Source organism: Stigmatopora argus, chromosome 5 (assembly GCF_051989625.1).
Source record: "Stigmatopora argus isolate UIUO_Sarg chromosome 5, RoL_Sarg_1.0, whole genome shotgun sequence".
Lineage (NCBI taxonomy): Eukaryota > Metazoa > Chordata > Actinopteri > Syngnathiformes > Syngnathidae > Stigmatopora > Stigmatopora argus.
The window spans coordinates 19,499,627-19,519,887 of NC_135391.1; the positions used below are offsets into that span (position 1 = coordinate 19,499,627).

General features: G+C 42.3%; 1 protein-coding gene across 3 annotated transcripts; it reads left to right on the plus strand.

Moving 5' to 3' along the window:
- The first annotated feature begins 218 nt into the window (after positions 1–218).
- ddx31 (DEAD (Asp-Glu-Ala-Asp) box polypeptide 31) lies at positions 219–19,962 on the plus strand. Of its 3 annotated transcripts, none has more exons than XM_077600532.1 (22): positions 219–317; positions 1,105–1,263; positions 1,342–1,449; positions 1,514–1,584; positions 1,645–1,720; positions 1,797–1,840; positions 2,818–2,888; positions 5,208–5,317; positions 5,385–5,426; positions 5,484–5,548; positions 5,623–5,742; positions 6,369–6,475; positions 6,550–6,731; positions 6,795–6,914; positions 12,116–12,175; positions 12,259–12,309; positions 12,375–12,514; positions 16,536–16,620; positions 16,692–16,803; positions 18,467–18,617; positions 18,689–18,786; positions 18,904–19,962. In XM_077600532.1, exons 2-22 carry the CDS (start codon positions 1,207–1,209, stop codon positions 18,930–18,932), a joined length of 1,899 nt encoding a protein of 632 aa, XP_077456658.1. In that variant the 5' UTR covers positions 219–317; positions 1,105–1,206; the 3' UTR covers positions 18,933–19,962. The 3 variants fall into 3 exon arrangements, with proteins under 3 accessions (XP_077456658.1, XP_077456657.1, XP_077456659.1); XM_077600531.1 differs by lacking the exon at positions 219–317 and adding an exon at positions 324–876; XM_077600533.1 differs by lacking the exon at positions 219–317 and having other exon boundaries at positions 324–1,263; positions 1,345–1,449.
- The last annotated feature ends 299 nt before the right edge of the window (positions 19,963–20,261 follow it).

Sequence of the window (20,261 nt, forward strand, 5' to 3'; positions counted from 1 at the left end):
CCCCGGGCTAGCGTGGGTTTTCTCTGAGTACTCCAGTTTTCTCTCACATCCCAAAACATACATGGTAGGTTGGTTGAACACTCTAAACCAGGGGTGGCCAACTCCGGTCCTCGAGAGCTCCTAAGCGGTCTGTTTTCCATATCTCCTCCACAACACACCTGAATCAAATGATCTGGATGGGTATCAAGCTTCTGGACAGCTTGCTGATAAGTTGATCATTTGGTTCGGGTGTGGTAGAGGAGGGAGATATGGAAAAAAGACTGGATAGGGGCTCTCGAGGACCGAAGTTGGCCACCCCTGCTCTAAACTCCCACTAGGTATGAGTGTCAACGTGAATGGTTGTCTGTCTCCTTGTGCCCTGTGATTGGCACCAGTCTAGAATTTGCGGAATGCAGTTTGCACGAGACTTCTAAGTATCTTGATAACTGCATCTAGATTTTTTTAAAAAATATATTTTCTTTCCATGGAAGGCTCAGGAGAAGGAAAAAATATTTCACAAAACAAACCTGAAAATAAATTACTCAGAAAAAAATAAGTTTAAAAAATCATTCAAAAACAACCCCATAAAATAAATTGAGAAATACCGTTTTTAAAATAAATAATTCCAAAACAACCCCTAAAATAAATGAATTAGAAAAGCGAGCATGGCCTTTTTCCTGCGTGAATGCAATACCGTAAAAAAGAAATAACATTTCGGACACCGCCAGGGAAAAGCTTGTAAAATGACAATAAAAGGATTCAATTCAATTCATTGAAATGTAACCCGTTGTATTGGCCTCGAGCATGCCACAAATGTACTAAAGAAGAAGAAACGGGGGTGTGGCCTCGTGACGAAGTAGGAAGTATTTCCACGTGTTTTTTTTTGTCGGCGTGTAGGTAGGTTGGTGTGGATGTCTTATTGTAGTCTTAATTGCCGTCTTTGCTTCAGCTAGTGAGCGACCGGTTACTAGTGCTAGAATGTCGTTTAACTAGCTGTACTTTTTATATGAAAAAAAAAAACAGCACACAATAGGAACACACGTTGGTGTGCTCAGGAGACAATTAGAAGTGACCTAAATTGTTTTAGCGTCAATCTGTATTGCTGCATGAAGCTTTCATTTTTAGATCTCACGCGTTAATAGATGTCAAGTGTCCAAAAGGTCAACATCAGCAGACGGCGTGCCTTAATTCGGCCCCAAATTTGTATCGCCACGTGATTTTGCGAGGATGCCTTCTTCGGATGATCAACTGTGTATCAACATCACTTCCGGGCCAATTTTATGGGTGAGTTATTTCAATTACTGTCTCCTTTTTGTTTCCTCGACCCAAAGAATAAATGGAAAACCGGCATTTGTCCCTTAGAAGGTGCCATACAAGAAGCGGACGCACTCTAAGGAGCCCCGAATGGAAGTAAAAAAGGCCAGGACGCAAAAGGCAGAACACTTGGCCCCGCCCCCTTCCAGCACGCAGGTAAGGGACGGGAAGAGGTCATCTACCCTCCATTTTTCTCTGACGGCCCATTGTTTTTGGGCAGACGGACAAATGGAAGACTGTCAAGACTTCGTCGCTGTTCAAACACAACCCAGACATACCACCTGTGCAAAGGTGAGCCGCTTTGTCTCATTGGTCATCACTATGTCACAAGTCTTTTTTTTTTGCGCTAAGGCCCCAGGTTTGTCCAGTAAAAGAGAAGATTTTTACTCAGGAATCTTTCTCAGACCTGAACCTTCATCCTCATTTGGTAATGCGCACACAGCGAGCGCACAATGCATTAACATTAAACCGCGTCGGTCTGAATGGTTGTTTCCATCCAACAGGTGGCAACGCTCAACAAAGTCTTCAACATTTCCACGTTGACCAGGTTACTTAAAACTAGGAGTGAACAATTGCAATTTTCTGGCTAATTGCCCATTTTTGGAAAATCCAACTTGTCTGGAGTTTTGCTGATTCCAATTATTTTCAAGAATAGCATGTGCTTTTAACTAAAGGTCAACTGATATGTTGGACTGATGAATGGGATTTTTTCTAGATTGGCCATCGGCTGATAAATACCCAATATAGTAGGATCAGTGTTAGGTTCACTTTTTGGGTGCTGATCTAATCAATTTTTGATTTTGCACCATCTAGTCTAGTGTGTAGTATTACCGAAGAAGAAGAAAACAATCCTAAAATAACATTTACATAATGCGAATCCTCTTTTGTAATCACACTGATCTAAAAAAAAGTATCCGCCTACAAAATTGGCTTTAAACATTGGCCTTTGCCTTAATTTTCTTATTTAGAAAATGGAACTGTCATCAGCCTTTGACATTCCCATATAGGTCGATCTGTTTAATTTTTTTGGCTGCCATAGGTGGTGATAGATGTACATGATCCATCAAATAAATGAATTAAAAAATAAACAGTAAGAGAATATATTTTATTATTAAGAAAATTTCCTGGTGAACTGTCGTTGTGCCAAAACTAAAGAAATTACCTATTAAAATATGTGAATCAATGACCGCAGATGCAAATGTTAAATCGATTTAAAAAAGGAAGTTTAACACAACACTTCCTATTGAGTGTGTAAGCAATGCAACATTGCACACGGATGAAACATTTCAGTATTGATCCCTTTTGGTATATTTGACAACTGTAATTTATATAATAATGACCACCAATGTCCACAATCAAATGCTTAGCGGGCTAGCATTTTTTTCTGCATCAACCAAGTGCCAATCCCCCTCAAAATAAGCAAATCAGCCATCAACAAATATGTGGGTACTACTTTAATTGTGAATACTACATTGCAATTTATATCATGCAGGCAGATGGAAGTGATGTTGTTTTTACTCACAGCGTGCAGAAGCAGAGTATTCCGGCGCTGCTGTCTGGAAGAGACGCCATTGTTCGATCTCAGACCGGCTCAGGTTTGTGTACACAGTTTACCTGTCTTGAAAATGCCAGACGTCAAATTCATTTGGACTGGGAAGCTCGAATAAACACACTCACTGAAAATGGATTGAACACCTAACGCTGTCAATGGCAGCCAGTAAGTTATACAGACGCTCCCCTACTTACGAACATTCAACTTACGAACAACGGTACATACGAACATGTCTGCAAATTGCGTTTAAGTCCAAAAATGTTCGCAAGTCCAATTTTGTATTTCGCGCCTTTTTCGGAGTAGTACTTCTTTCCGCCGCTAATACCGACGCCTGGCGCTGTGAGAGCTCAGCTCACCCAGCATCTACCTTCTTCTTTGTTGCAATGCGGAAGTGCGTGAATGTATCTCCAGTGTGCAAAGAACCTTTTTCATTTGTATCATTAAATATCTCATGCATCCAATATTGAATATGGTTGGTAAAAAGCTAAAGGCTTCTATTGAGGGAGTTGCAAGGAAGAGGCAAGCCATTTCATTTGAAACGAGTGGCAATAATAACGAAGCTTGACGCGCGTTTCACGGGCATTGAATCGTTCGACCGTCAGTACCATTTATAAACCGAAAGATCGAGCAGCAGGACCCAAATATTGAATGTTGCACAAAGTTTGCAAATCAATTGAATGATGCCATACAGTGCTACTGCATCATTTATGATGGAAAAAAAGAAGAAAACTGTGCAATCGTCATTAGGTCGCTTCTTTTGGCCAGTTTCTAATACATAAATCTCTCTCTCTACAGTACTGTACATATTCTCTCCATTTTATTAAATTTTTTTTTTTTCAGTACAAACCAATGCGTGTTACTTATACAAGCCTTAAACATACAAATGCACTTATATAAACCTTCAATATACTTATATCGGCCTTAAACATAAATTATAATACAAAATATAGCACTGAATCAACTTACAAACAAATTCAACTTATGAACAATCACTCGGAACCAATTGCGTTCGTAAGTAGGGGAGCGTCTGTATTGGGCCATTTATGGGTCCAATTTTCACGAATGTTGGGGCATTTATGGTGCAATTTGACTATGGCTCACTTCCTATATTTTATGGAGATATTCCCATTTCACTTCCTGTTCAGGGGCGGCCAGGCAACTGAGTGGTTAGTGTGTTGGCCCCACAGTGGGGGACCTGTGTTCAAATCCAGGTCGGTCCATCTGTGTGGAGTTATCATGTTCTCTCCCCGGGCCTGCGTTGGTTTTCTCTGGGTACTCCGGTTTCCTCCCACATTCCAAAGACATGCACGGTAGGCTGATTGGACACTCTAAATTGCCCCTAGGTATAAGTGTGAGCGTGAATGGTTGTTTGTCTCCTTGTTCCCTGCGATTGACTGGCCACCAATTCAGGGTGTCCCCCTCGTCTGGCCCGAAGTCAGCTGGGATAGGCTCCAACGCCCCCCGCGACCCTCGTGAGGATAAAGCGGTTCAGAAAATGAGATGATGAATGAGACTTCCTGTTCAGTTTGTCAAATTGAACGTGATCTGAAAATGCATTTTAATAAACAGGAAGTGACCAGGAAAATTCGTGACCAAAAGTCAAAATAAGTAACCTGAATGACGTGGGGGTGCCAAAAAATCAATCGTGGCCCAAAATGAACAGGAAGTGACCCTGAAATGCCATAAATCAACAGGAAGGAACCCTGGAATACCCAAAGTCAACAGGACGTGTCTGAAAAGATCCCAAATTAAATGAATTGGGCATTGATAGGTTCACCAATAGGCATTCCCAAATGCACGCACAAATAAAGAGACAGGACAATCTTCTGGGTTTTCTTGCAAGAGAGAATCAAACCTTTCAGGTCTCTGCCAAGGTTCGATCTTTTCCTTGTTTATTAGCTTTGAGGACCCTAGTTACAATGGACGTCTCAGCTCTCAAGGGAGGGGTGGGAAACCGGAGTGAGATGTCAATAGTCAAGCACCCTAGTTACAATAGACGTCTTAGCTCTCAAAACAAATGAAGGTCATGTAGAGCCGAATGTTCTCCACATTCCAGCAGTCCAAGAGGATTCCACCTTCTTGTTGTTTGGTCTAACTAAGGAGCAAAGCATTTACTTCATTGCAAGCAGATGTACTATAATAACTTTTCTAATGTTAATAAGCTAAGTAAAGCAAAGCATTCTTCATTGCGACCAAATGTATAATAATGTAAGACTAATAACCCTAACAGGCATCTAGCTAGCTGTTAATGGCAAGCCATGAGTTAAATTATATGAATAAAAAAAACTTTGTCAGGGGCTCTAATCAGTTGTTAATTTAAACTTCATTTTTTAATGTATTTTATTAATTTGGTGTGATGCAGGTAAGACTTTGTCCTATGCCGTCCCGCTGGTTCAGACGCTTCAGGCTCTCCAGACCAAAATCCAGCGTTCAGATGGCCCCCTCGCTGTCGTCGTCGTCCCCACCAGGGAGGTGAGAAAGGACTCCACGTTGTCAATCCCGAGGCCGCGTGTGTGACATATTTCTTGTCTTTGTCCAGCTGGCCCTGCAGACCTTTGGCACCTTCCAGAAACTTCTCAAGGTAAGCGAAGCATGCACGCATTGTGAAGAAGAGAAAGCGCTGACCGTCTGTCGCCAGCCCTTCACGTGGATTGTCCCCGGCATCCTGATGGGTGGAGAAAAGAGGAAGTCGGAGAAGGCCAGGTGGGTGCGCCGCAGACACAATACGAGTCGTCCTTCCTGGAGTTGACCCTAAATAAGTGTTTGTGTGCGGACAGGCTCCGCAAAGGCATCAATATTCTGGTCTCCACTCCGGGGCGCCTGGTGGATCACATCAAACACACCCTCAGCATGGCCTTCAGCGCTGTACGCTGGCTTGTTCTGGACGAGGCCGACCGGTACCATATGCACGCCGTACACTCGGTTGGGTTTATGATGATTTCTTCCTACCCACTGAAGAAATAAAGGTGGCCAAGATTCTGACTTAAGTGCGAATTTGAGGGTTATTTGCTTTTGTCTTCCCTTCAAAATATTCCGAAAATGATGCACACATTTCCTCACAATAGGATAGCGCATGACCACTTGAGAAGTAGTATACTCCTCGTATTATTGAGCAAGCTCCGCCATTCTGCACTGACTAACGGGGAAAACACTGAAATAAATGCAGTGCTCGTAGAGACATAACATGAGGGAGTTGCGGGGAGAAAGACCGTGCCCATGATGTTCTTATGAGCAGCCTCTCGCGTCTGCTGTATGCTCGTATATCAAAATTTGTCTCATATTCCAAGATAAATATTTGCTTTAAATTTTACTCTTATCTCAAATTGCTCGTATGTCAGGGCACTCGTATGTCGACGTATTCCTGTATATATGCAGTGAGTTCTAGGGCAATTACGGGTCACTTTGTGTTCAGTGACCTCTCAATGCAACAAATTCAACAGGAAGAGAGCTGTAGAAAGACGCATAATAAAACTGCAGTTGCGTTCTGCAATGGATGTTAATTTAGAGCTGTTTGTGTCTGCAGGACGTTGGACTTAGGTTTTGAGAAGGACCTGACCATCATCTTGAACTCCTTGAACTCAGCTGGAACAAAGAGACAAAACGTCCTCCTTTCGGCGACACTAACACAAGGTGGACCTACGTTTGTTATGCGGTGCTCATGCGTCTATGCACCAGTGGTGAATAGCTGCCCATGTGCTTTTCAGGCGTTACGCATCTAGCAGACATCTGTCTGAAGGATCCCATCCGACTCCAAGTTGACGGGCCTTCTGCTGCCAGCCGACCGGAAAGCTTTGCGGTCCCGACGGAGCTCAAACACTTTGTCGTGCTGGTGCCCAGTAAGGTCCGGCTGGTTTGTCTGGCCGCCTTTCTCCTACATGAGTGCCGGGTACGTACACCTTGTCCGCGTCCTCTATCATCTACATCGTGGTAACCCGCGTGCGCGCAATAGCACCAGAAGGCCATGGTCTTCATATCCAGTTGCGAGGAGGTGGACTTCCTTCACTCACTCTTCTGCACCGTCCTGTCGGCCAACCGTTTCCTGCGTTTGCACGGCAACATGCCTCAGGAGGTGAGCTTGGTGTCTCTGACACCCGCTGGATTGAAATTTGTTGAACTTTTTTTTATTTATTTTATTTTTTTAAATTCAGCCGCAAAAAGAATTTAAGTTTAAACATCTATGACTCAGAGGAAGCAATCCGCCACCAGCCGTCTCATTCGATTTCTTCTCATTGGCTTTCCTTCATTTTGCGATGTAATACAGTGGTACCTCGACATACGATCGTAATCCGTTCCGATACTGAGATCGTATGACGAGGTTCTCGTAACTCGAGCGGACGTTTCCCATTGAAATGAATGGAAAAAAATTAAATTCGTTCCAGCCCTCTGAAAAAACACCATAAACAGGATATTGGATTGGAAAAAATGTTTTATTTCTTCTATTTCCCCATCTATTAACAAAGTAACACATAACTAGTGGTTTAATAGAAATAAAAGGTGTTTAATCTAACTAAAATTGGGCAGATTTCGCCGAGGGGAGAGGGGCACAAAAGGGGCGGGGGGCTTCGTTTTTTTTTTCTCCACACAACGCACTCGTAAACGAAACAAACACTCCACCCTCACATTCGCTATCGATGGGCTGTTTGTTGTACTATTCCCTTCAAAATATTCCGAAAATGATGCACACAAATGTTCTCACAATCGGATAACGCACGACCATTTGCCAACGAGCAGCAGTCTTTTATCAGCGATCGCTCCGCTGCTCATGGGAGCTTCGGGGGCGCTGGCTAGCGGCTCCCTTTTAGCTTGTATCATCTGTGTTCGCATCCCCTCGAACGGCGCCTATGATAGAGTTGCTACCGTGGATGCTATTGCGGGGAGTTGCGAGCCAGTGCCCCCGATGTTCTTATGAGCAGCCAACGAGCAGCAGTCTTTTATCAGCGATCGCTCCGCTGCTCATGGGAGCTTCGGGGGCGCTGGCTAGCGGTTCCCTTTTAGCTTGTAGCATCTGTGTTCGCATCCCCTCGAACGGTGCCTATGATAGAGTTGCTACCGTGGATGCTATTGCGGGGAGTTGCGAGCCAGTGCCCCTGATGTTCTTATGAGCAGCGAACGAGAAGTAATATAATACTCCTCGTATTAGATAAAAATAACAGGAAATGCAGCAGCTGAGCTTACCCACGTATTGATTGTGGGTAAAGTTTTATTCTGAGTGCCATTGCCTGTCGGCGTTGTGTGCACGAGTATACTTCATTACCCAGAAAGCCCTCTTTTCCCTGCGCATGCGCGTTGTGCGTTTCCTGGTCTGAATAACTCATTCGGTGCTCGTAAATATTGTTATACACAAAAGATATGCAAAAAAGACAGTGCCATGGCCACCTGGCTTGGTCGCATCACGAAATTTTGATCGCATGACGGGCGAATTATTCGATCGAAATTTCCGTCGTAAGACGAGAATATTGTATGACGAGCGGTCGTGTGACGAGGTACCACTGTATTTTGAAACCTACTGTAAATTTTACCGCTGATTTTACGCAACATGCTGAATAATTTTTGCCAGCTGAACTTCTGACAGAAATTTTTGTTGCAGATTTTTTATTATTTTTTATTTATTTTGCGACCTGCTACATTTTTCCGTGGTGGTTTGTGCATTCGTCTATCAGTTTTGAGATCGAGGGTTCCGTCCCAGATTTGGACCTTCCTGTTTGGAGTTTGCCTGTTCGGAGTTTACCTGTTCTCTCTGAAACATTGCAAAAACATGCATGGTCGGCTGGTTGGACAAGATAAATTGCCCCTAGTTATAACTACACTGCATTCCAAATTATTATGCAAATTGTATTTGTGTGATAAAGATCTATATTTTTGTTTTTCCATTTGCCTAATGTATGGTATTGTGTCTCGGGCCTCTTTGGTTCACAGAAATCAATCTCAGACACCTGTGATAATTAGTTTGCTAGGTGAACCCAAATAAAGGAAAAACTACTGAAGAAGGATGTTCCACCTTATTAAGCTGAACAGCATTTTCAAGCAACATAGGAAAGAAAAATGATCTCTCTGCTGCTGAAAAGCATGAAATAGTTGAATGCCTTTGACAAGGTATGAAAACCTTAGAAATTTCACGACAAACTTAAGCTTGATCGCTGTACTGTTAAGAGTTTCGTCGCTGATTCAGAGCACACAGGTTTATGCAGATAAAGGCACAATGATGAAGGTTTCTGCCAGACAAATACACCGGATTAAGAAAGCATCTGCTAAAATGCCATTACGAACCAGCAAACAAAATTTGGAGACTGCTAGTGCATCTGGAGTCCCACGGACATGAAGGTCTAGGATACTTCAAAGGCTTGCATTTGTGCATAAAACTTCTATTTGGCCACCCCTAAACAATGCTCACAAGCAGAGATGTTTGGGGTGGGCCAAGGAAGGCATGAAGACTCATTTTCCAAACCGTCTTATTCACTGATGCCATTCAACCCTGGATGGTCCAGATGGATGTAGTAGGGCAGGGGTGGCCAAGTCTGGTCCTTGAGAGCCTCTATCCCAGGAGTCCCCAAACATTTTCCTGTGAGGGCCACATAACTTTTCCCTTCTCTGATGGGGGGGCCGGTGTCAGTTTGTAACAGAAAAAGTGTGACGATCGTAGGGGAGCTTAAATTTTTTATTGTTTTCCAGAAAGCCACACAACCAAATAACCCTTTCCAGGTTCTTTACAGAAAAAGTCAGGAAACAAATAATAACACTATTAATGAAATAAATAATAACTAAATAACCCTCTGAGTTCTTCACAGAAAAAACAGGAAATAAATAACACTATTTATGAAATAAATAAGAACTAAATAACTCTCTGGGTTCTTCATAGAAAAAAAGCCATGGAACATTAACTTTCTGTTGTGCCATGCACAATCTTAACAGATAAAAGTTCAGCTCAGTTGTCAGAGCAGAATCTCTGACACATATGAGCAGTCTCTTAAAGTTCTTGTTTCTTCCTTATAATCCTTTTGTTCCAATAGGCTTGTAGACACCGCTGTTTGCAGCTTTCTCATCAACTTCCCTGTGAAAACCACAAAGGAAGCAGGTTGAGAAACTGAACTAAGTGAAACCGCACCTACACAGCACAATACATTTCACTACCAGTATGGTTGTAAAGATGGATTTTATCCCAGTAGATTTTATTATGATTATATTTGTTTATGCTCAGAACGACTCATTCAAGTCAGAAAAGTGAGCTTACCTATGTATGTTCATCAGTGTGAACTGTGGGCCTGCATCTGGCTGGTGAGAAGTTGAATATCAGGTCCATTCTAGTTACAGCCAGTCTCAAGCACTGATGCAAATGTTCATCTGTCAATCTTGATCTCATCGGAGTTTTCAGCAGTTTCATGCGAGAAAAGGTTTTCTCGCAGATATACGTGTTGCCAAAAACTGAGGACATTTTCATTGCGTGTTTTTTGATGTTTGGATGTGTCGTTTGGGAGGGAGGCATAGAAGTCAATGAGACTGTTGAGCTTGAATGCGTCTTTCAGAACATCACAGTTCTGTAACTCAGCCAACTCAAACTGATATGAAGGCTGGGCTTCATCAATGTCGGCAACAAAGGGGTTCTGAAAAAGACGGATTTCTTTTGCATGAACATGTAGTTCAGTGAATCGCACACCGAACTCCGCCTTCAGCATTTCCAGTGCTTCCACGCACTTTTCAGCTGGGAACGGGACCGCTGGGTCGCTTTCTCTTAACTAACCTTTTCACCATTATGCCGTTCTCAAACAGGTTCAGGTTGCACAGTTTTTATATGCTTGAAAAGCATCGCAATAGCGATGGTACCAGGGCTCCGCCCTCACCTGTGATCGTCCAGATGTCTCGCTAACACTCTGCTCACGCATGCAACGGTAGAAGTGCCCGCATGCATCAAAGGCAAACACTCCCCGCGCGTGTCACCAAAGAAGCAATGCGAAGGCCCGCTTCACTGGGATGATTTGTGGGCTCAGCAGGGGTGCAATGAACCAAACAAGATTAAAACGTCCCAGTCTTCAAGGCCAAATAGGAAAAAAAATCCGATAGCGTCTCTGGTATTGTTCAGAGGGCCGGTCCAAATGTGCCCACGGGCTGTAGTTCGGTGACTCCTGCTCTATCCGGTCTGTTTTCCATATCTCCCTCCACCAACACACCTGAATCAAATCATCTGGATCGGTATCAAACTTCTGGACAGCTTGCTGATGAGTTCATTTGATTCAGGTGTGGTAGCGGAGGGAGAAATGGAAAACAGACTGGATAGGGGCTCTCCAGGACCGGACTTGGGCACCCCTAAGTCTGGGATGTCACAACAAGGCTGTGACGTAAGCAAGGAGGTGGTGGGGAATCATGGGGAAATGGCTGTTTGGTTGAGAATGACCTCTGCAAAGTATGTGGAGTTTCTGAGCGACCACTTTCTTCAATGGGACAAAAAGAAGAACCGTTTTGTGTATAAAATTCATTTTCAGTCACAATGCACCATCTCATGCTGCAAGGAATATCTCTGCGGAATTGGCTGCTATGTGCATAAAAGGAGAGAAACTCATTGTGTGGCCCCCATCCTCCCCTGACCTTAACTGTACTAAGAAACTTAATAGTATCCTTGAGCAAAAAAATATCCATGAGTGGGAACCCCAGTTCACATGCAAACAGCCGCTCTGGGGGCTACTCTGACATCATGCAAAGAAATTCAAGCAGAAACTCCAAAAACTCAACTTCAATGGATGGAAGAATTGTGAAGCTGCTATCAAAAAAGGGTCCCATGTTAAAATGTAACTTGACTTGTTAAGCTGTTTTTGATTAAAATAGCTGTTAATTTCATTAAATATGACCTAATGCTGGAAATTCAACAAATAACAATTTTCAGTTCTTTACAATATAGAAAATCTTTTGAAACTCAGTTGTGCATAATAATGTGTAATAGTGCATTTTAACTTTTTTATTTTAGAAAAAAATGCTATCATTGGGATGTTTGTTCAATAACATTCAATGTATTCTCAGGTTAAGTATATAGAAATATTGAAAATATATTAGCATAATGATTTGGAACGCAGTGTGAGTGAGCGTGAACGGTTGTCTGTTTCCTTGTGCCTTGCGATTAACTTTCTAACCAATTCAGGGTGCCTCCTGCCTGGTGGCTGTAGTTGGCTGGGATAGGCTCTCAATTTTGTTTAATTTTTTTTAAAATTTTGCTGCTGATGTATGATGCTGCAAAAATGTAATAACTTTTAGAAATTCCAATTCAAACATTTGTTTTGCTGCCAGGAACGCTCGGAAGTCTTCCAAGAATTCTGTGCGGAGTCATGTGGAGTTCTACTGTGTACGGTCAGTCTGTCCCTCGCCTTGTCCATCTGGACACACTTGGTGCCATGATTCGACGAAGGGCCCTGGTGTGACGGTTTTTGCAGGACGTCGCCGCTCGCGGGCTGGACCTCCCGCAAGTCACGTGGATCGTACAGGTAATGCGCACGCACACACTCGCGGCTTCCAATTGTGTGACATGACACTATCCTGGTGCGCGCAGTACACGCCTCCGTGCAGCCTGCCGGAGTACGTCCACCGTGCAGGGCGCACGGCCCGCATCGGCTCCAGGGGGAGCAGCCTCCTCTTCCTCACGCCCAACGAGTCAGCCTTTGTCCAGGAACTGGCTGCCGGCGACATCGGGTGAGCAGTGCCGTTGCGGCCTGGGAGCAATCATGTCGTCTGGTTTTGTCAATGTCAGCCAATGATTTCATTTGGGGGGTATTTCTGGTTCACCACCTGTTTATTATGAGGCTATAGAGGTTACTTAATGTTGATTTTGGGTCACTGAACTGCAATGTGCCCACGTGAACAATCAGTGACCTGGAAATACTCCAAAATGAATAGGAAGTTTGATGTAGAGCAGGGCTCAGGAACTACCGTAATTACTCGAATATAACACGCATATTTTTGCTATATAATTAATTCCAATAGTTGGGGGTGCGTGTTATAATCAAGAACTAATTTTTTTTTTTGTTTTTTTTTGTTTTTGTTTTTTTTTTGTTTTTTTTTTTGTCTTGTTACATGGCCCTTAGCCTGGTGCTTTTTCTTGCCAAATAAATTGAATTGAAATTGAATTGAATAAAATAAATTACAAATTTTCGATCGAAAAAAGCATTGTCAAACTCACTTTGACGCACGGATTTTACGTCATCTCGTGAAGCCGACGCACGGATTTTACGTCATCTCGTAAAGCCGAGACCACCACTGCCCCCCTCTAGCCTCGTACCCGTCTCAGTTCACCCTCTCTCAGTTCAGTGTTATAATCAATAACTAAAATAAATTACAAATTTTTGATCGAAAAAAGCATTGCCAAACTCACTTTGATGCACGGATTTTACGTCATCTCGTAAAGCCAATCGGATGATGTGTTGTGGGAGGAAGAGGAAGTGGATGAAGGAAGCGTGGACGTTGATAGGATTCTCAACGAAGAGATGTATGAGAGGACAGACAAAGAGAGAGAGGAACTCTTCATTTGAAGGATTCTAATGAATAAATTTGTTTGAACAAAACAATCGTGAAACGAAGAAAAAAAGGTAAGATTTCTGATTTTCGTCAGCGGGAAATTTTAGGTGCGCACTATATTCGAGTACTGCGTTTTTCCAGATTTTTTTGGCCCAAAATTACCTGCGTGTTATTTTCGAGTGCGCGTTATATTCGAGTAATTACGGTAATCAATGAGTATCAGAGTACAGTAATACCTTGAGATTTAAGCTTAATGTGTTCCAAGACCGAGCTCGTATGTCAATTTACTTGTATCTCAAACCAAATTTTCCCATAGAAATGAGCTAAATACAAATTCATTTGTTCCCATCCTCTGAAAAACACCAGCAAACAGGATATTACAATGGAAAAACATTTTTTATTGGTTCTAATTCTCCACCTACCCAAAAAGTAACAAATTTACAGTGGTACCTCGAGATATGAGCTTAATGCGACTGTTCTCGTAACTCAAACGAACGGGCCGCAGTAGGTCCTGGTCTTTGTTTCAACCGATACAGTGACGACAGTTTAACCAATGAGGGGTTTTCTAAAATAAGTAGCACCTGGCTGCAATCAACTGATTACACTTGCAAAAGGTGTCCGCTTGTTCGGTTTGAATAAAAACCTGCGGCCCTTTGAGGACCGGTTTGAGACCGCTGATTTAAGGACTTTCTGGATCACCTCCATTTTTTTTTTCATTTACGGGCCATTTTTGTTCAGTGACTCAAAATCAAGTAGAAGTACAGTGGTGCCTTGAGATACGAGCTTGATGCGTTCCGGGACTGAGCTTGTATGTCAATTTACTCGTATCTCAAATCAACGTTTCCCATAGAAATGAACTAAATACAATTTAATTTGTTCCCACCCTCTGAAAAAAAAACACCAAAATACATTATATTAGAATGGAAAAACCTTTTTAGTGGTTGTTATTCACCATCTACTAACATAGTAACAAATAACTAGTAATGATGTTTAATAATAAAATGAGGCATTATTTTATACAATGGGGAGTTCGTGGATAGGAGCGAGAGAGAGTCACTTAACGGATGTGCTCGTAACGCAACAAACTAGTTATGTTCCCACAACTAGTGGTTATGATGTTTAATAATAAAATGAGGCATTTTTTTATACAACGAGGAGTTCGTGGATAGGGGAGAGGGAGAGAGACTTGACGAAGGCGCTCCTAACATAACACATTTTTAATGTAACTTATTAAATGAACTGAGCTAGCTATACATACACGGGCACTTAAAAGTTTTAATCTTACGTTACACTAAATTTAAACCTTGTGCAATAACTAAGGCAAAGAGGTTAATGTATTCCACCGCGGCTTTTGGCGAACTTCCTGCTTCTCCATACGTTTTGGCAAGCCAGCTCAGTAACGCACTAATGTTTTTCGATTATTTCATGCTTAATATCGATTGTCATCATACGCCTTTTCTTCGCACTACCCTTCATTGCACCGTCTTGCTTTGGATCCATTGTGTTTCCCTTAATTCTGCACTGACTAATGCAAAAAAAACACGTAAAAAATGCAACGCTCTGCCCAGTGCTCTTAGACATTTTTGCACGAGGGAGATGCAGCAAGAGAGACAGTGAGTGCGGTGAAATCATAAGTAACGGCCTGGCCAACTGGCTGTCTCAAATGCTCGTACCTCAAAATGTGTCTCGTATCTCAAGGTAAATATTTGCCTGGAATTTTACTCGTATCTCAAATTCCTCGTATTTCCGGGCATTTGTATGTCGAGGTATTACAGTACCATAAATGCTGCCGGGTGTCAAAGTTGGCTGATTTTTATGGCACTCACGGGTCATTTACTGTTCATTTTGAGGCTCTTCAGTTCACTTAAGTTCATTTTGGAGCATTTCTGCATCTGTTCCTGTTGAATTTGGTGCAATTCTCGGTCACTTCCTGTAGTGCTTTTAGGTCACTGAAAAGGAAAATGACCCATGTATGTCGCAAAATGAAGGGGAAGGTCAACAGGAAGTGTCCTGTAAATGCCCCGAATCGAACTACAGTGGTACCTCGAGATACGAGCTTAATCCGTTCCGGAACTGAGCTCGTATGACGAGATTCTCGTAACTCGAGCGGAAGTTTTCCATTGAAAAGAATGGAAAAAAAATTAATTCGTTCCAGCCCTCTGAAAAAACACCAAAAACAGGATATTGGATTGGAAAAAAATGTTTTATTTCTTCTAATTCGCCATCTATTAACAAAGTAACACATAACTAGTGGTTTAATAGTAATAAAATGTGTTTAATCAAACTACAATTGGGCAGATTTCGCCGACGGGAGACAGAGACGTTTGGGGGCGTGGGCGGGGGTTCCTTTTTCCCCCCACGACAACGCACTCGTAAACGGAACAAACAAATTTAAATTAACTTGGATTAATATATACAGACACTCAAACATGCGTTTAATGTAACTTGACACAAAACTGAATTCTAATTTTGTTGTAATCTTTTGTTACCTTCGTTTTTCGGGTTGGCGGTTTGCCACGCCTCCGCCCTCACGTTCGCTATCGATGGACTGTTTGCTGTTGTATTGCCTTCAAAATATTCCCAAAATGATGCACACAAATGTCCTCACAATAGGATAACGCACGACCACTTGCCAACGAGAAATAGTCTTTAAGGAACGATCGCGGGACCTTTCCTAAGAAAGAATAACAGGAAATGACATAGCTGAGCTTCCCACGTAGTGATTGTGGGTAATGAAGTTTTATTCTGAGAAAGGTTGCCATTGCCTATGGGTGTTGTCTGCAGGAGTATACTTCATTACCCAGAAAGCCCTCTTTTTGCATGCGCGTTGTGCGTTTCCTGGTCGTATGAGAAACTCGTCTGAATTAATTAGTTCCGTGCTCGTAAATATTGTTATACACGAAAGATATGCAAAAAAGACCTGGCTTGGTCGCATCACGAAATTTTGACCGCAGAGCGGGCGAATTATTCGATCGAAATTTCCCCCGTAAGACGAGCATTTTGTATGACGAGCGGTCGTATGACGAGGTACCACTGTAATTGGCTGCCATTTGATGGCGTTTAGCAGTTTGATTCGGTTTAACTGTCAGGGTTTGGTGGTGCTAGTCAATGTCAATGGTAGCCAATTTCAGGTCAACAATGCCTGTTGATTTTGGGGCTTTTCGAAGTCAATTCCTAAGGTATCGCCGCTGTCTTCCAGCCTGTCTGAGTTGAAACTAGAAGACATCCTTGCCCGCCTCGCTGAAGATGATGCCTACAAGCCCCAAAGGCGAGGGCGCGGCCAGGTAGTGATCGGTGCTCACATCGTCCTATCTACTCCTGTTGATTGAGACCTCCCTCTGTTGGCGCTCGCCAGACTCCCTGTGGAGCTCCGGAGGAGGAAGCACGTGTGCGGGCCACCGTCCTGCAGACGCACTTTGAAAACTTTGTCCACGCTGATGCCATGTCCCTGAGGAACGCCAAAAAAGGTTCCAATGCCACCTAAGTCTGCTGCGCAATATCTTTTTGAGATCTCATTTTTCAGATGAAAAAAAAAAAGTAAAATAATAAAAAACATTTGGACCCCTTTTTCAACACATTTCTGGCTTCAATCAAAGATGAGATTAGATTAAATTTTAGTCATCCAGTACTTGGGAGATATACAGATAAAATATATAATGTAAATATATAAAATAAAAATGTCAAGCATCAACAAGGGGGACACAATTGTGAGGTGGAACACAATTTTGTGGATATTTTAAACTTTTAACAAATAAAAACCTCAAAGTTTGGGTTGCAATATTATTTGGGCCCTTAGCATTAATACTGTGTAGCGCCATCTTTTGCTGCAATTCGCTTGTAGTATGTCTATCAGTTTTGCACATTGAGACTAAAGTTTTTGCCCGTTGTTCCTTGCCAACCAGCTCGAGCTCATTGCGGTTGGATGGAAGGCATTTGTGAACAGCAGTCTCCAGCTATGCCCACAGATTCTCGATTGGATTTAGGTCTGGACTTTGACTTGGCTATTCTAACACCTGGACACATTTATTTGTGAACCATTCCATTGTAGGTTTGGCTTTTTGTTTTGGATCATTGTCCTGTTGAGATAAATCTCAGTCCTAGTCTCAGGTCTTTTGCAGACTGGTTTTCTTCCAGAATGGTCCTGTATTGACTCCGTTCATCTTTCCATCAATTTTAAGCTTTCCTGTGCCTGCTGAAGAAAAGCAGGCCCAAACCATGAGGCTGCCACTGCCATGCTTGACAGTGGGGCTGGTGAGTTCAGGGTGATGAGCTGTGTTGCGTTTACGCCAAACATCGTTTTGCATTGTGGACAAAATGTTAAATTTTGGTTTCATCTGACCAGAGCAACTTCTTTCACATGTTTGGTGTCTCCCAGCTGGAATGTGGCAGAGTTTAAATGAGACTTTTTGTGGATATCTTTGAGAAATGGCTTTCTTCTTGCCACTCTTCCAAAAAAGCTAGATTTGTGCAATATACGACTGAATGGTAGTTATCCTATGAACACTCAGATCCGCCTCAGATCTCTGCAGATTAACCACCGTCAAATCATGGACGTCTTGGCTGCATCTCTGAAAAGTCTTGTTTGAGGTGAAAGTTAAGAGTGACGGCCTGGACTTGGTAGATTTGGAGTGGTCTGATATTCCTCATGTCTCAATAGGAATGGTTGCACAGTGCTCCTTGAGATGTTTGAGGCTTGGGAAAGCTTTTGTATCCAAATCCAGCTTTAAACTTCCCCACAACAGGACCCACCTGGTGCGTTCCTTGGTCTTCATGATGTTCTCTGCACTTTAAACAAAAGCCTGAGACCGATTGATTACGTTACATTATTCAAAGTTCCTCACTCAACTAACTTCTAGAGTGAGTTTGCTGCACTGAAAGATCCACATCACAATTGTGTCCCAAAATTTTTTATTTTATATCTGTATGTTTGGAGCCTCAAATGTGGCGAAAGGTTGAAAAGTTTTAGGGGGCTGAAAACTTTCACAAGGGCACTGTAGATTTATTCCTAAACTAAGTGTAGAAATCCTACAAGGTTGAAAGGGTAATTTATTTATTTCTAACTCATTGCCTGCCGCTGATGGCAATAGACAGCCAAATTATTTGATGTGATTCTTTGTTGGTTTGACTCAGCGCTGGGCTCGTATCTGCGTTCATACGCCAGCTACCCGGCCTGCCTCAAGCACATCTTCCACATCCGCGGACTCCACCTGGGTCACGCTGCTAAGAGCTTCGGCCTGAGGGACGGCCCCAAAGGCCTCACCGCCGCCGACTCGCGTCGCAGGTAATGCCATACAAAATACAAATATTCAGCACACTGTCTGGTTCACCGTTCTCACCGAGCATTGCCATCAGGTTGCATCGGCGACCGACCCAGAGGAAGCGAGTGAAAACTAAGAATGACACCGATGAGTTCTCCAGTGGCATTGCAGTCAAGAAGCGGCGGCAGCAAGGTGATCTTAAACTAAAGAATTATACATCATTTATTGCCTGCTGCTCCCATTAAGAAATGTGAATGGGAAGAAATAAAATAAGTAATGACTTGATTTCACCTCCCACATGTTGTGTAGCAGTGGCAAAGCAAACGGCTGGGGATTGACAGATGGATGGAAACCGATGTACTCAAACAACGGATGGATGGAGTTGTTTATCTGGAGGAGTGGGGCAAAAAGAAAATAATACATTCTTTTTACAGTTTGTCATACAGAAAACAAAATGTTCCTTGATCAGTCTTATTTAGACATGTAACTTGTTGCCTGCGAACTGACAAAAGTATGTGTCCAATCAATTTGATGTTGGGGGATGGCAGCAAATGAACCAACATTCCTCCCACTGAAAATAGATTGGATGTCAGCTCATGATAAACTCCTTCAGATAAAAGATGCATGAAGACATTTCATCACCCCTACCAAAATGGCTGTCCTGAGAGAATTGTCTTGAAAACATAGTGAAAATTCTAAGCTAATTTTAATTTTTTTTTTTTATCAATTATATTTGGTGATTGACTTCCATTGACAATGCTAGATATCCAATCCATTTTAAACAGGCGTTTTGGTTTTGAATGAAGACATCTTGATTTGATGGTACAAACCCACCACAAATGGATTGAATGTCTAGTTCAGGGGTCGGGAACCTTTTTGACAAAGAGACATAAACAATTCCTATTTTCAAATTTTATTTCTTTGAGAGCCATACTCAGATTTTTAGTGTAAAAATGTGAAAATGAGATGACTTTTTTGGGGTCATTTTACCACTTTTAAAGTACTAAATGAATGATTTTGACAGCACTGTTGCGCAGTTGCTAACCAATGAAAATATGCATGCAGAAAAGTCTAATAAAAATATAATTTAAAAAAAGATGATTAAAGTTAGAGGTACTGTCAGTGCCATAGTGCCGACGTGACACTCCTATTGGTGCATTCGGGACAAGGCTCTGTCACCAGCGGTTTAAAAACATATTTTACCTCACAGCTTAGCGAAGAGCCACATATGGCTCCCGAGCCATAGGTTCCCTACCCCTGGTCTAGTTACTAGTGAAGAATTGATTTTTAAGAAGGATTGACAACAAGGAATGTTTCATTTGTGAATTCAAAATTGTGCAGAAAAAATAAACTGTATATTCAAAACAATATTCTCCTGAATTGAAATCAATGCACATGATTTATTTTGGTGGGTATGCAGCAGGCTCAAATCTGGTTTCAGGCCACCAGTCTGAAGGCCTTGTCAAGGGATTATGTCACTTCTCTGATGCACCAGAATGAAAAAGTGAACTGTAAATGCTCCAAAACCACCTCATTCGCTGCCCATGTTGTCACAATAAATTGACTCAAATGATTGATCACTAAAACCCTCACAATTTGCAACAGTTAGTCATTGGTAAATTCAAATTTTAAAGTCATATTTGAAAAATGTGAAGTGAATGCACAAG

What these genes read in the sequence shown, in the direction of transcription:
- ddx31 (XM_077600532.1), top strand. Translation starts at nt 1,207, where the DNA reads ATGCCTTCTTCGGATGATCAACTGTGTATCAACATCACTTCCGGGCCA. An exon ending in AGGAAGTCGGAGAAGGCCAG is followed by an intron (nt 5,549 to 5,622) that starts GTGGGTGCGCCG and finishes GTGTGCGGACAG; the next exon opens with GCTCCGCAAAGGCATCAATA. An exon ending in ACGGCAACATGCCTCAGGAG is followed by an intron (nt 6,915 to 12,115) that starts GTGAGCTTGGTG and finishes TTTTGCTGCCAG; the next exon opens with GAACGCTCGGAAGTCTTCCA.